We start from the raw sequence: 13889 nt of genomic DNA on the forward strand, positions 1-13889 counted from the left end.
CTCGTGTCGAAAGGGAACGCGCGATCGTCGCTCGGTGCGCAAACGTTTCTCACCGGTTTGGTATACGCAAACAAGAAATCACGTGAAATATTCAGCGAATACGGCGATGATGCACGACCAGCAATCGTCGAACATCGATCCAACGTTCAAAAATATTATCGAAAGCGCCTGATTGTGTGCAAATAAACGAGTCTTGCATTAAGCACGTAAAAATTCTTTCATTACATTTGAAAGTTTCCGCGGATTTCTTCCGAGGATTTAAATCTTGAGAAATCGAAGCGAAAGTAATTAAAAAAAAAATAAAAAAAAAATCGTGTATTTTTAATCCTAGAAAGTCACTCATATTTCTCTGACGTTAATAGCATTCTGGGTAAAAATTCACATAATTAAGAATTTTATTTTACATTTTTGTCTCTCTTATGGAATGCAAGACGTTAAAATAACTAAACTAATATAAAAAAAATTTTATTAAATATTATTTTTAAACCATTAAAATTCTTATAACAAAAACTGTAGCTAGATTTGAATTTTAGTACTTGTATAAAAATTCATTCCATAAAAATTTTTTTTTCAGATTTTATATTTTGCAAGATGTTAGAATAATAACTGAACTAATACTATTTTAATGTAAATAAAATTCTTATTAAATATTATTTCAAACTATCAAAATTTTAATAATAAAAATTGTACTAAACCTACATGAAAATTTATTAAGATATTATAAAGGTTAACCTGCAGTAACACTAGGATTAACAGTCACAATATTTCATGTGAAAAATGGTATTTTTTGTTCCTACAAACCTGGATAATTTATCACTTTTTCATCCATCTACACTATTTAAAATGGTAATATTTCTAAAAAATCTGAATATACACTAAGAGAAAAAAGTGGTTACACAATTATCATAAATTAACTATAATTTACAGTCATTTTCAGTATCAGTTACATATTTAAACCATATTTTAACCATACAAATTATAGCTATTAATTATTATTAGCTCGTAAATTATAAGTGAATATTTTAAGAAATAGCTACAATGATTATAATTGTGCGATTATATTTACTATGTTAATTTTACTTTTATCATCCATAGCTTTTAATATTTTATTATATTAATATCTGAAATTATCATAATTAGTAATAAAACTTCTTCCACTAGTTAAAACTATAAGTACAAAGTTATTATTACTAACGTTATAAAGAAAAAGGTGGTGTTATGGCCATCCATTTACATTTTATGCAACAACTTTGTTAATAATCATTATTTTATATTGAAACTTAACGATTATATTCATCAAAGTATTGTTTAACAGAGGCTAAACTCAACGTTATGAAATACTAATTACATTGAATATTATTTATAAAAATATAGCAATATATCCATAATAAGGTCAAAAAGGAACAGGAGGAATGGTAATATGGACCAATACAAAAATAAATTCAAAAATTGAATTTGTTATAAAATCATATTATTTTTAATTTTTCTGCGTTCAGAAACATTAGAGATATCATCTTATACTTGTTTAACACTAATAATAAGAATGAAATAACATCTGTAATGTTTTTGAACGCAGCCCCTGTAGAGCGACAATCGATCTATCGAAGAATTATTTCGATACGAAAATCTCGATAATACCCATTTTACCAGCACGTCAGATGATTATTAACAAAACGCTATGCTACTGTTCAACTTTGTAACTCGAAATGTGTACAGACAAATAAAAAGTTAAATAATAAAAAAAAAATACTCGAACGTATTAACACATATATTCATATGTCAATTCGCTCAAGTAATAAAAATAATGAGGTAATTAAATATTTAAAGTGTACCTTGAAAAAATGTTTAAATGCTTGAAGATAAAAAATGCCACATAACAATCGACTATTGTATATTAGCGTCATTAGTTACATAACAGCATAAATGATCCCACAAATAACCACTAAAATTTATCATCTAATAACAAAGATAATACGAGTGACCATAATACCTGCACGGCTTATAATATGTACCACTTCTTCTATCAATAACACTATAAAAATCTTAATCACAATTATTTTATTTCTTTCCTCTCAGTGTACTTTCAGGTTTCTAAAACAAATGTCTGTTTATTTTGAAGAAAAAATAAAATATACAATTAATCACACAAATTGTAGATAAAAATTCTTTAATTTTTAAAATTTTTAACTGTTTTTAATAGACACAGATAAAAAAAATGAATGAATTTTCTCTTTCTCCGATATTGCGTTGTATCGGTCGTGTACCTTTTGCGGACCGCAATACGATCGAGCCGGTCACTTACGAGAGTGCCGCACGTGTCGGTAGAACTGGGTAGAACTGTGTGTGCGCGGAGCTCAGGCGTATGCTCCGAGAATATCGCGTTACGGAGCGGAGCTTAAAGTCAACCACAAAAAAAGGAAAACGACTCTTAAGCGAGGGAGGTACGTCTACGCGCGTCGTATGTTTATGCTGGCAATTACACACGTAGTGCGTGTACTACGATCCACGCGTCGTTGATAGTGCCGCGAAACTTGAAGCGATGACGATCGTTGCCGCTGGATCATCCTACGATAATCTACCTTGTCGTCCTACAAAGACACAGGTCCGTTTCATACATTCCATACGGTAAATGCGAAAGAGTAAACATCCGATCTCTGCCAGACTTCTTATATTTCGAAGGCGTTTCATGTTTCTGGTGTGCTGATCATCGCTGTTAGTATACAAACGCCGAAGGCACTCCGAGATCAGACGCAAACATTCGCTACAGTCAACGTGGCGCAAAACACATCAACAAACCGTAGCCTCCGGGGGAGGGCGCGTGACAGATTCCGTTCAAGTTCCTCGCGGGGCGAGAGAATTTCGCCGGGCCTACGTACCTTGTTTGTCCAAAAAAAGTTATATACGCTGCTGAGACTCGGTCCGGCTCGGCTCGACTCAACTCCGTGATTCAACTCGTACACGGTGCGTGCGTGCGTGCGTAAGTGTCAGACAGAACTCATCACACCACGTTACAACGCGCGTCAGAAGAGAGTACTCGCGGACCGTTGGAAGCCCGACTCGGAACAGCCGGTACGCGGCCGCGGATCTCAATATAGACGGCCGGCCTGCGCGCGGACCAATCGGACGGCGAGTCGCAGTGGGCGGGGATGTGGCGTGATCCTCGGTGACGTCACGCGCCCGCCGACCCTGCCGATCGATAACTCGAAACTCGCGCGCGCTACGTTCGCACGAATTTCACGCTGACGCGAGATGCACCGACGCGGCGATCGATGGTACGTACACACGTGTGTGCGCGCTCGCTGCAATTTTTTTTCTTTTTCTTTTTCTCCGTCAATCGCGCACGAAATCCGCCGAATCGGATTGCGGCTCCGTGCAAGTGATCGCGAAATCGATGGATGAACACTTTCGATAGAAATCGATAACGTTGCTCTTTATTCGCGCTCTTTTATTCGAACGACGAGGTTTTTATCAGGTGAGACTGAAGGTAACGCAGTAAATTTATCGACGGCGTACAGAATTATAGCGCATGAAAAAAAGATCGTACGATCGATCTGCGGACGATCTGTTGCGACTTGAATTTGCGGAGAGCTGATTGTTAATTTAAAAGTCCATGCAAATTACACAAAAAAGGAATTAACATGAAATCAACAATCATTATTTTTATATAAGCAAAAAAATATAAAATTTTATTTAGGAACAATTAATCTTGATTAATCTTAAACAAATATATATAACTTACATAAAAAAATTTTATCTCTGTGAAATTGTCCTCACTTCTTCGAAATTTGAAAAAAAGTTTTGGGTGCCGCACCCCCCAAAAGTTCTCAATCGATATTACAGAGTTGTTAGCGGTCGGAAAAAATCGGGAAATCAAAAAATTTCAGAGAATTTAAAAATAGGCAAAAGACGGTGAATCAAAAAATTTATTAATTTATTAATTTAAGAAAAAATTAATTACTGCAATTCTAAATTTTCAAATTTTATTTTTTTAATTATCAAACATCATTTTTAAAATTATTTAAGGAAACTGAAAGTATTTTTAATAATTTTTAATTTTTAAACGATTTGCAGAAAGCCATTAACAGACGTAGTTAAAAAGGAAAACTATAATACCATGACTTTTGCATCGTTGATATAGAAGTTTTACATACTAACGATGTTTCATAAATCATTCATTACACGATTATAAAAAAATTATATAAAATATTTGCAAAATGCTTCAGTAATTATGCATTTTTTGAATAAATTTACAACAAAAGACGTTTTATCTTTATTTCGTATATAAATATTGTTAATAATGTTAAGATAAAGAAACTTCTAATTAAAATGGTAATAATAGAACATGAATTAAAAATATAATAAAAATGTTTCAGTGAAATAATTAAATCTCAACAATGCGCATAATCAAAAAATGGACGAGTTTAAGGCTACGATTCACTTAACATTACAAACACTTCGAACCATTCTTTGATTGGTAAGTCGTAAAATTTTTTTATTTCAATTAGTCAGTCAAATGTTTTCAAACATTTGTAGCATCAAATTACATATTTCAGGAATAGATGAAAAAAATAAATGCTCGTCTCTTAAAGGTGCATTGAAAAGGTCAATGCTCCTTTCAAAAGTGTAACAGTTTTTATCTTACAAATGATTTAAAAATGTGTAAAAAAATATGATTAAAACTTTATTTTATATTATTTTCATATATTAAAAAAATTTTGTTATTAACACTATGCACGCGAGGCCTTTTTCGTTCGGGCGAACCAGCAACTCGAGACAATTTCGAAAATCTCGAATTGCTATATTAGGAAAGCATTTTACAAATACTTTAAAATCATTTTATACTCAAACAAACGTATACAAATAATAAAATTTCATCAATTTATTTATTTTTACATTGAATACAACAATGCTCGAATGGAAGCATCAAACCAGGCGCCGCAGCGGCGTCGCTCGAGTGCAAAGGGTTAATAAAAAATTTCAATATTCTTTATTTCTATTAAGTGATTCTTTTCGGCTTGAGTCACAGAATTTTTCCAAAAAATGACCAAGAAAAATTAAGAAATTTTTTTTCCGTTTCGCAAATAACTCCGTATTAGGAAAAATATCTATTAATTAAAACCGCATAAAAAAATCAAAATAATCATATTTTGATTTTTAAATGACTTATTCTCAAACAACACACAACATTTAATACATTTTTATAAATATTGATTACTATTTATTTTTGCAAAATATTATATAAATATTTTATACATGTTTTATATGTATACATGAAAGGGATAAATCATAAAATCATTATTCACTATGTTATTAAAATATAAAAAAGTAAAAAAATGAAATATTTATAGTAATTTTATACTAACTTTAGGAATAAATATTCTTACGATATTTATGATAAAGCTTATGACCTATTCAGTTTAAGATCACAAAAATATTTACAAAATGTTTCGATAAATATTTATAACATATTTATAAAATATTTAAATAATTATAAATATTTTGTAAATCCCTTTTATAAATATTGTGTGCTGTGTAGATTGAAATAAATTATTGAAATAGATTATTTGAAATTATCAAATTCTTTTTTAGAAGACATTCTATTCTTGCTTGAATGAAACAATGATTGTTAATTTAATACTAATTTTTTTGTGTAAATAAACCCCACATATATTCGCGTATCGTGACGCACAAATTCTTGACAAAGTGATAAAATGTATTCAATTTTATAAAAATACCGGCTATTAATTTAAATAAAAACGATAAAATAACAAAACAACTTGACAAATTAGATGATTGCAATTTACACATTAAATATTATACCTACGTATATTAAAAATATATATTAAACATTATTAAAAATAAAATCAAAAACGTATTGTCCATTTGAGATCAACGCGAGCTCCTACGATGCAATTTTTCTTCTAATTCCTGCACTTTGACATTTCATAAATGCCGTAGCCAAATTAAAATCATGCTATTAAATCGAAAGGAATCAAAACGCCTGATCTGGAATGGATTGCGTCACGGCAGAGGGATATATTTGCGCGCAGTAAAATTACAGTAAAGTTACTGACAGGATTAACATTTAAACTTTATTAAAACCAACAACAGAGTAACAAGAGCAACAACAACAAGTCGATGTGCCTCAAACAGCCCGCGGCAACTGCATCCCTCGCTCTTTCTCTCGCTCTCTCTCTCTCTTTTTTTTCTCTCTCCCTATTCTCGTTTCTTACAAAAAAAATCAATCTGCCTCGTGTATCACCCTACCAACGCCGACCACGTCGAGCTCGGGCGAGCGCATCTCGAATGCGATCGTCACTGCGAACGAGCGAGTGCCTGGAGACCTGCGACATTAGTAACATTTGCAAATAAACACACAGGATTAGAGGCGTTACCGTGGGTGACGATGACGATGACGGTGACGGTGAACGGGACGCACGTCCCATCCGCGATCCCCGCAAACACAGAGGAATTACACATAAAATCCCATTCGCGCTAATGATCGGTCGGGCAGCTCCTCGCGGGCGCCACTACGATCGCTACAAGCAATGCAAGAAGACAAGCGAGCAAGAGCGTGGTGCACGTCGTTACCGGGTCGATTAAGAGGTTAGTGACACGGGGAACGAGCGCATCGCCGTGCCCGACGCGATCAAGCTCGCACACTGTGCGCTCACCTTCGCGGCTCGCCCCGCTTGGCGCGTCTCCGCCTCGCGCCTCGATTCCGCTAGGCAGTACCACGGTTTCCTCCTGATCGCGTTCCTGCTCCTGCCTCAGGTCGTCGGCGATCAGACCGATCTCGCGGATCGCACCTGCCTCGCTCTCGTCCGCGCTGGTCACGGTGGTGATGACGGCAGCAACGTCGGTAAACGGCGTTACGTCGCGAACGCTCCTTCCGCGTCTAGTACCTAGATCCTCGATCTCCCGCTCGTGCTCGTAGAGACTGGCCGCGGCCAGCTGCAGGTCGCGTACGGCCCTAGACAAGTCCAGCTCCGCGTCAGCGGTGGAGGTGTCCTCGTTAAGTTGGTCCCCGTCGTCGTTGCTCGTCAAGGAATCGCGCTTTGAAGCTGCACGAACCGTCTCCTCGAGCCTCTGAATGACGACAGGCCGCTCGTCGCTCGTCGGCTCGTCCTGACTGTATGGCGTGGAGCTGCTGCGCGTGCTACCACTTTGGTCCTCGATCTCGGAGCCACGTGACACCGAGGAACTCTTGCGAGTGGATAGACGACTATCTCGGAGGCGGTCGGCCACGTCGCCGAAGGCCTCCGCGATCAGCTTGACATTCTCGTCCGCCACACGGAGATAGAAATCCAAGTTGCTGGCTGCCGGCGTCGAGGCCGACGAAGACCTCGCGGAATTCGAATCGGTCGGGCTCGTCGTCGTCTTCTCGCTTTCGACATTCCGCTCGTCGTTGGCACGCTGCGACCCTGAATACTGGCTACCCAGTGAGCGCACACGCACGCTCACCAGAGGAGGAGGAGGAGGAGGAGCAGGAGGTTCGTCGACCTCGAGTGCGACGTCCAAGACGTTCGACTTGTCAGCGGTGGCAACAATGTTCGCGTTCGACGATTCGATCGTTGCTTCATCGTCGCTTCTTATCAAATTAACTAAATCTTGGCAGAGGCGACTGTACGCAGTGAAATCCGTCTCCGTGTTACAGTCGTTGCTGGCTGCTGAAGCGTTGGAATCCGCGGGCAGGTATTCGTGCCAAAATCTATCGTTTAGCATGGCCTTTGAAGACAGCATGACGTCGGATAGCTCCGCGACACCCGACTCCTTTTCCTTCTTAGGACTCTCCCGCGTATTCGTCGCCGCCGCCGTCGTTTCCGGCGACACGTAGCTGCACAGTTTCTTTCGGTACGCGCCCACCGCCGGATGATTGCCGTTGATATCCATGTCGCCTTTAACCGCCAGCTCCTTCCACCTGTGCGCATCATTGTCGGACAGCTCGCCATCGCTCACGACGCGTCTGAGATATTCCGGCCGCTCGGGCGTCGCGGCGAAGCTCCTCGCAACGTCCTGAATCTCGTCTTTGATGGCGTCGAGACTGGGCTCGCGTCGCAGGTGAATTCGATCGTGATTGATCAGCCCGTAAAGATTGGCCGACAACGATCTAACGGCGCGTTTCTTCTTCATGCCGCGAGTGACGACCTCCGGGGACTGCTCCCTCGCGAGGACGTCGGTCTTGCTCTCCGCGACGTTCCGTGCCGTGACGGCGTCCTTCCTAAGGGCTCTGTAAGCCAGATCGTCCGTGACGACGTCCGGTTCGCATTGCGGTATGTACGGCGACCGCGGCTGTTCCAACTTGGTCGGCGTCGTGTGCAGGTAATCGCTCTCGGTCGCCGCGGTGACCGGTCCGAGCGGTATACCGAACGGCGGCTGCGGATCGACTATCCGGAGCGTGTTGTTGGCGTGACTTATGCTGCGGAATACCACGTCGTCTCGAGTCACATCCGGCTCGTCCCGACGGGACGAGTAGGCCGACGGCAGGCGCACGAGGTCGTCCGCCGAGTCCCGCCGCGAGAGGACGGGCGAGGCGATGAGATAGCTGATACTGGACAGAGTCGATTGCCCCGCGATGTCCGAGAGCGACGTGGGTCTATCCTTAGGATGCATCCTTCGATAGGCCATGTCGTCCGTCGTCCTGTCCGGCGAGTCCGGCGCGAGCACGGCCGCGTCGAGCTCGCTTTTACCTTGCTTCTGAGTAAACTCCTCCATGCTCCGACGCTCCGCGCGATCAAGCAGATCCTCGTCGCCGAGGCGAAGGCTGTTGTATATCGCCTCCAGCTCGCACAGAGCTTCCTCGAGGTTCTTCGAGCTTCTCCGTCTCTCCAGAGCTTCCTCGGCCGGTGTCATTTCTCTGCCGTTCTCTTTCTTGCTACCCACGGCACGATTGTCGACGTCATACGTCGACGGGATGATGGTACGCGAGATATGTTGTTCGCAGATCGGAGATCTTCCAGATGACCAATCGGACGCAGATGCGTGCGATGAAATCGTCTCATGATGTTTATCCGTTTCGCAGATGTTCGCTGATTTATTCTTGGCCTTGTGCACGCGGTAATTCGCGTCGTTGCGATTCAGCTGATCGTTGCGAATGTTTCGGCGCCTCGTCGTCTCGATTTCCTTGTAGGCCGACTCGTTCGCGCAGTGATAACTCGAGTTATACTTATTATTTACGCGTTCCAGCGAATTATAGAATTCCGCTTTAGGATTCGGACTCCTTAACTCACGTTCCATCGTATCGCGCCAGGCGATTTCGTTGTTCGATCCGTATCGCACCTGCGATGGAAAGTTCTTCCAATCTGGTTTCGTTGTTCCGCTTGCAATATTAGTCTTATTGTCTTCTTGCTTAAAATAGTTTGGCACATTTTGGTGTCTGTTGATCGGATAGGAACTGTATCCGAACGCGCGATAACGAGGATCCCTCGGGGGTGGCTCGGGCGGCTGATTGTCCGAATTGATCAATCGGCAATCGACGGCGTAGTCGAACGGTTCCGTGTAATGGCACGCGTTTTTCGCGGGATATGTAAAGAAGTTGCCGGCAACTCGATGGCCGTCCGCGTACACGTCGCTGCTGTGATGCCGCGAGATCTTCCCATAAGTGTTGTTTTGATTCAAATCCGTGATGTATTGTCCCGTGGAATACCTCCTGACGTCGCCCATAATTTCGGGATGCGGGAAACCCACGTGTTCCGCGCTCCGCAAACTTTCCGCGGAGGATTTTTGAACGGGCAACGCGCGACCGCTCGAATACGCGCCCGAACGGCGGGGATGTATGGGCGGGCGACACAATCCGTTCGTATCGGCGTAAACAGCACGTTCCTTATCTTCGAGATAGTCCGAGGGACACCTTTTGTTATATAGGTCGTTTAAAGCGTCGCCGCTGCCATTGCCTTCGTCCCGAGATAAGCGCTTGATATAACGCTCCGTTCGAGCGGCACGAGTTCTCCGATTGCACATATTGTTCCTCTGGCCGTTCTGCGCGTTATCCGCGGTGTGAAATCTGTTTAGCGAGCCGCTGGATCTGCGACAGTCCTCGTCGGAACTGCTGCCAGCGCACAGATGATCCCTCTTCGCTTCGGCTCGAGCCTTCAGTTTGTTCCTTCGAAACTTTTTCCCCAAGCCGTCCAACGAGCCGTCGCTGCTGCGCGAATGCAGCGAATCTCGACGCGGGTCCGTCGTGTGGCGAACATTATTTTCAACTCTTCTCCGTTTATCACGCTCCGAGTTGTTCTCTATCGAATGAAGGACGACACCGTCGACCTGCCTGAATTTAGTAGGCTTTCTCGGTGTCTTTTTGCAGTAGACAATCTCCTCGTCATTCGAGGAACTGTCATAATCCTTTATCGAAGAGATTCGTCGCAGAATTCCACCCAAAGACCATTTCTTGTCTTTCTTCTTGTCCGACGCGCTGGGTACTGCGTCGCAAACTGGTAAACGCCGAGTTGGAGGCAAGAGACCGTCCATCCTCAGTATATCCCTCTTGCGCAGCCCCTTTTTCTCCATGGTATATATCACCAAATTTCCTTGAGATGCTAAAATATCTGAAAGAAAAATATTTCATCTTAAAATTCATTTTTTATGCAATACTGTATCATAATACATCCCAATACACCCCAGTCGACATAGTTATGTATTCACTATATATCCACTACATAGCTATAAGTGTTAATATCACATTTTATATAATGTGAAAGTTGCAGCAATATTGTAGTTATAATTTCATCTTTTTTTCAAAAATAATGATGATGGTATATTTATATAATTACTTTTTTGTATGATGTCTATATTTTCAACATTTAAATTCTATATATTGAGGCATGACATATTTGTTAGATATACAGCATTTGCACATTTACATTACATAAAAGAAAGCAATAGATACAAGTAATTATGATATAAATATCACTAAATATTTGCTATATGAAGTATTATTCTTAAATTATGTAGCAGTTACAAACTGTATCGACTGGATGGATACTAAGGCAAGATATAATATTATGTTTTAATATAATATTAATAATACTATTATTAGTATAATTTAATAGTTTTATTTTAGAAACAGAAAATTATTATGTTGATTCGTAAATTAATTTGTAATGCCAAACTATAAATGAAAGCAAAGGCTCTCATGCAGGCTAAAACAAGTTCACAAATAGGATCAAGGTCAATTAGCCAAGCAAATAAAGATGAAATTTTATATGAGTAGTGTATACATTGATGCACTTCACATATTGCATATCAAAAAACACAACATTTCAACATTACTTAGTCTTTCTTAATCATAGTCAAACAATCGACTAAATTGATTTCATCTCTATAAATTATAACATAATTATACCATAATCAGGAAGTTTTGTCACGAAGTTAGATGTTAACTATTAGTGTAGCTTGAATTCAGTTTTGGTCAGTTGTATACAAAAATTATGTATATATTTGCACAAGATTACCCAGATAAAATCTTACATCTTTAAAAATTAAGTTCGATTCCATTGGTTTTTAAGATTACATTGGAATTTTGACATAAGTTCCCAGAATATTCACACAAATACACTTTTAATGATGCTGGACAAAACATATTCTCACCTCTAAACGAGTAATTTGTTAGAAACTTATAATTTAATCACAGATGAAATCTTTATACACAATTTTTATGTACATGACCAAAACTGAATTCAAACGACACTTAACAGTCAACATCCAACTTGATGACAAAGCTTCCTGACTAACAATTATGTTGTAATTTATAGAAATTAAATCAATTTAGTAAATTGTTTTAAGTAGAGTCAAAACGTTTCGCTTCTTCATATGTAATATGTGAGATACGTAGATACATACACTGTTTATTATAAAATTACATCTTTATTTTCTTGTTTAACTGACCTTGATTCTATTTGTGAATTTGCTTTGTAATGTCAGTCGAGGAAATCGTAACAGACGGGCAGAGTATTTTTACTGAAAGAACATAGAAAGTGTAAGACTTCATTAAAGTTTCATCACGTTCCCATACATTATATTCAACCAACTCATTCACCAACGTTACAACGCAGAACGTTGTTACAATGCAAACTTGACGACCACGTGTTCGGCGCTATATTCCTCGAATCTCATTGTGTGTCAAAAGTGTTCTTTTCAACGGTGAGTCCGTCGTCGTCATCACCGCGGAACACAACGGTCGGATGTACATACGTGTGTCTTTCACGGCGCGCACGCACACGCATATTTGAGAGATTACTCGCGCGGGCATTCTTAGAAAACGTCGCGAGCCCCGCGCGATAAAACTCCGCCGCGCGCTCGCCGCCACTCGCTCCGATTATAAATACACTCCGTCGCTACCTTGCTGTGCACTAACCTCCAATGTCGAAATCGACGCGATTCCTTCCTCGGCCTGGACCCGCCGAGTCATGAATAATGAGTCACGGGTGCCAGATGATCATTGATGAGCCGAGGCGACGCGAAGGCGACGGCTGCAGCTGTGCACGGCGACGTGCCGAGGTCAGTGCTCGTCGCCCGGGCGCCCGATAACCACGATAACGACGTTGCATTCAGCGTCCCCCTCGCTCCTCTCGCGTCTCTCTCTCTCTCTCTCTCTCTTTCTCTCTTCTGTCCGCAAGCGATGCTTGACGCTTGACAACTTCGTCGCGCCACGCGCGACGTCTCAGCTCCGTTGATACGCGCGACGCCTCTCGCTGCTCCAATTTCACTGATTCGACAGCTCGCTCAGAGCCCGCGAGGACTGCGAGGAGGCCCGAGTGACCTCGAAACGTCCATCTTCCTTACGCAGGCCCGACGCGCTCGCGGAAGAAGCGTGTAGCATCCGATTGTCGGGGCAACTCACGCAGAACGGCCATTACTCGGCGAGAGTTTGCGCCAGCGCTCGTAAAAGGCACGACGACGACGACGACGACGACGGTACCAGACCGGCTGCTCGCACTGAACTTGCGAGGAGAGAAACGAAGCGGCGATTCGTCCTCTGGACCCCACCCATGCTCGCTCGCTCGCTCGCCCTCCGCGTAAAAAAAAATCCTCGGGCGAGCACCCACGCGTCGCCACAAGCTGCACACGACTGGCTGTGTGTACAGTGGACGGCATTAATGATAGCATTGGACAGCGTTTCTCAGAGCATCCCCTCCACAAGGACTTGACTGACGTCGGTTGGGTAGAGCTCTATATATGACGGAGATAATTTTTCAGAACAGATTGTAAGTTTCTTTTTTTTACTTATCTGATGATTTATAAACCAAGATTGTGCGTTTACGCGAAAAATATAAGTAGTCTACGTTACGCGTAAACAACGTAAACTTACGTTGTCTACGTAAACTATATGTTTGAAATGTCATCAGTGTAAACTATATCTATGGATCAAAGAAGATTTGAACTTGATATGTAATATAGGGTTGGGCCGTTTTATTTTAAAATAACGTCTACATGCATGTGTTTTTTATGTAAATAATAATATGTGATGTGCTTGCACGATCCTTTATCATGTAAACAATATAGTAGTAAATATATAAAACGATTGTAAACTGGATAATTTAGAACATACTACAGAAAAAAAGTAATAAAGTTTTAAAATTGATATATCTGATTTTAATGTATTAATAACAAAAATTTATATTAAAAATTAAAAAGTTAAACGAGGCTGAAGCCAGCAGCCGGACTTGGCAGCCGAATGCTGGAACTCAGATTTATTACTAATTTATTAGGAACACATCTAGGCAAGATGTAAAAAAGTTTCAGCGTTTGGTCACCTTTTATTTATTAAATATAGATGAATAATTGAGGCCTTACACCCGTTTTTCAAAATGTCAATTTTTTTGAAAATTCAAAGAGTGGCCCAACGCGGATCTTTTACTAATTCATTATTTTTACTAATTTATCAGGCAAGC

General features: G+C 40.8%; 2 protein-coding genes across 3 annotated transcripts in view; both read right to left on the minus strand.

The window, feature by feature from the left end:
• The window catches only part of LOC105196248 (long-chain-fatty-acid--CoA ligase 3), a 34252-nt gene extending 31185 nt beyond the window's left edge, over nucleotides 1-3067 (minus strand). For both annotated transcript variants that reach the window (XM_011162064.3, XM_026136918.2), the window contains exon 1: nucleotides 2877-3067. The gene's annotated coding sequence lies outside the window, so the exon portion shown is untranslated. The remainder of the gene's footprint in view (nucleotides 1-2876) is intronic.
• A 2999-nt stretch (nucleotides 3068-6066) lies between these two features.
• Nucleotides 6067-13497, minus strand: LOC105194456. Its single transcript, XM_026136917.2, has 3 exons — nucleotides 12353-13497; nucleotides 6675-10544; nucleotides 6067-6344 (listed from the first exon to the last, which is right to left on the minus strand). Exons 2-3 carry the CDS (start codon nucleotides 10504-10506, stop codon nucleotides 6316-6318), a joined length of 3861 nt encoding a protein of 1286 aa, XP_025992702.2. The 5' UTR covers nucleotides 10507-10544; nucleotides 12353-13497; the 3' UTR covers nucleotides 6067-6315.
• Between the last annotated feature and the right edge of the window lie 392 nt (nucleotides 13498-13889).

This window comes from Solenopsis invicta, chromosome 4 (genome assembly GCF_016802725.1).
Source record: "Solenopsis invicta isolate M01_SB chromosome 4, UNIL_Sinv_3.0, whole genome shotgun sequence".
NCBI lineage: Eukaryota > Metazoa > Arthropoda > Insecta > Hymenoptera > Formicidae > Solenopsis > Solenopsis invicta.

Coding starts and splice junctions, on each gene's coding strand:
- LOC105194456 (XM_026136917.2), bottom strand. CDS start 10,506: ATGGAGAAAAAGGGGCTGCGCAAGAGGGATATACTGAGGATGGACGGT. Junction 6,345..6,674: donor AAGCGGGGCGAGCCGCGAAG/GTGAGCGCACAG, acceptor CTAATGTCGCAG/GTCTCCAGGCACTCGCTCGT.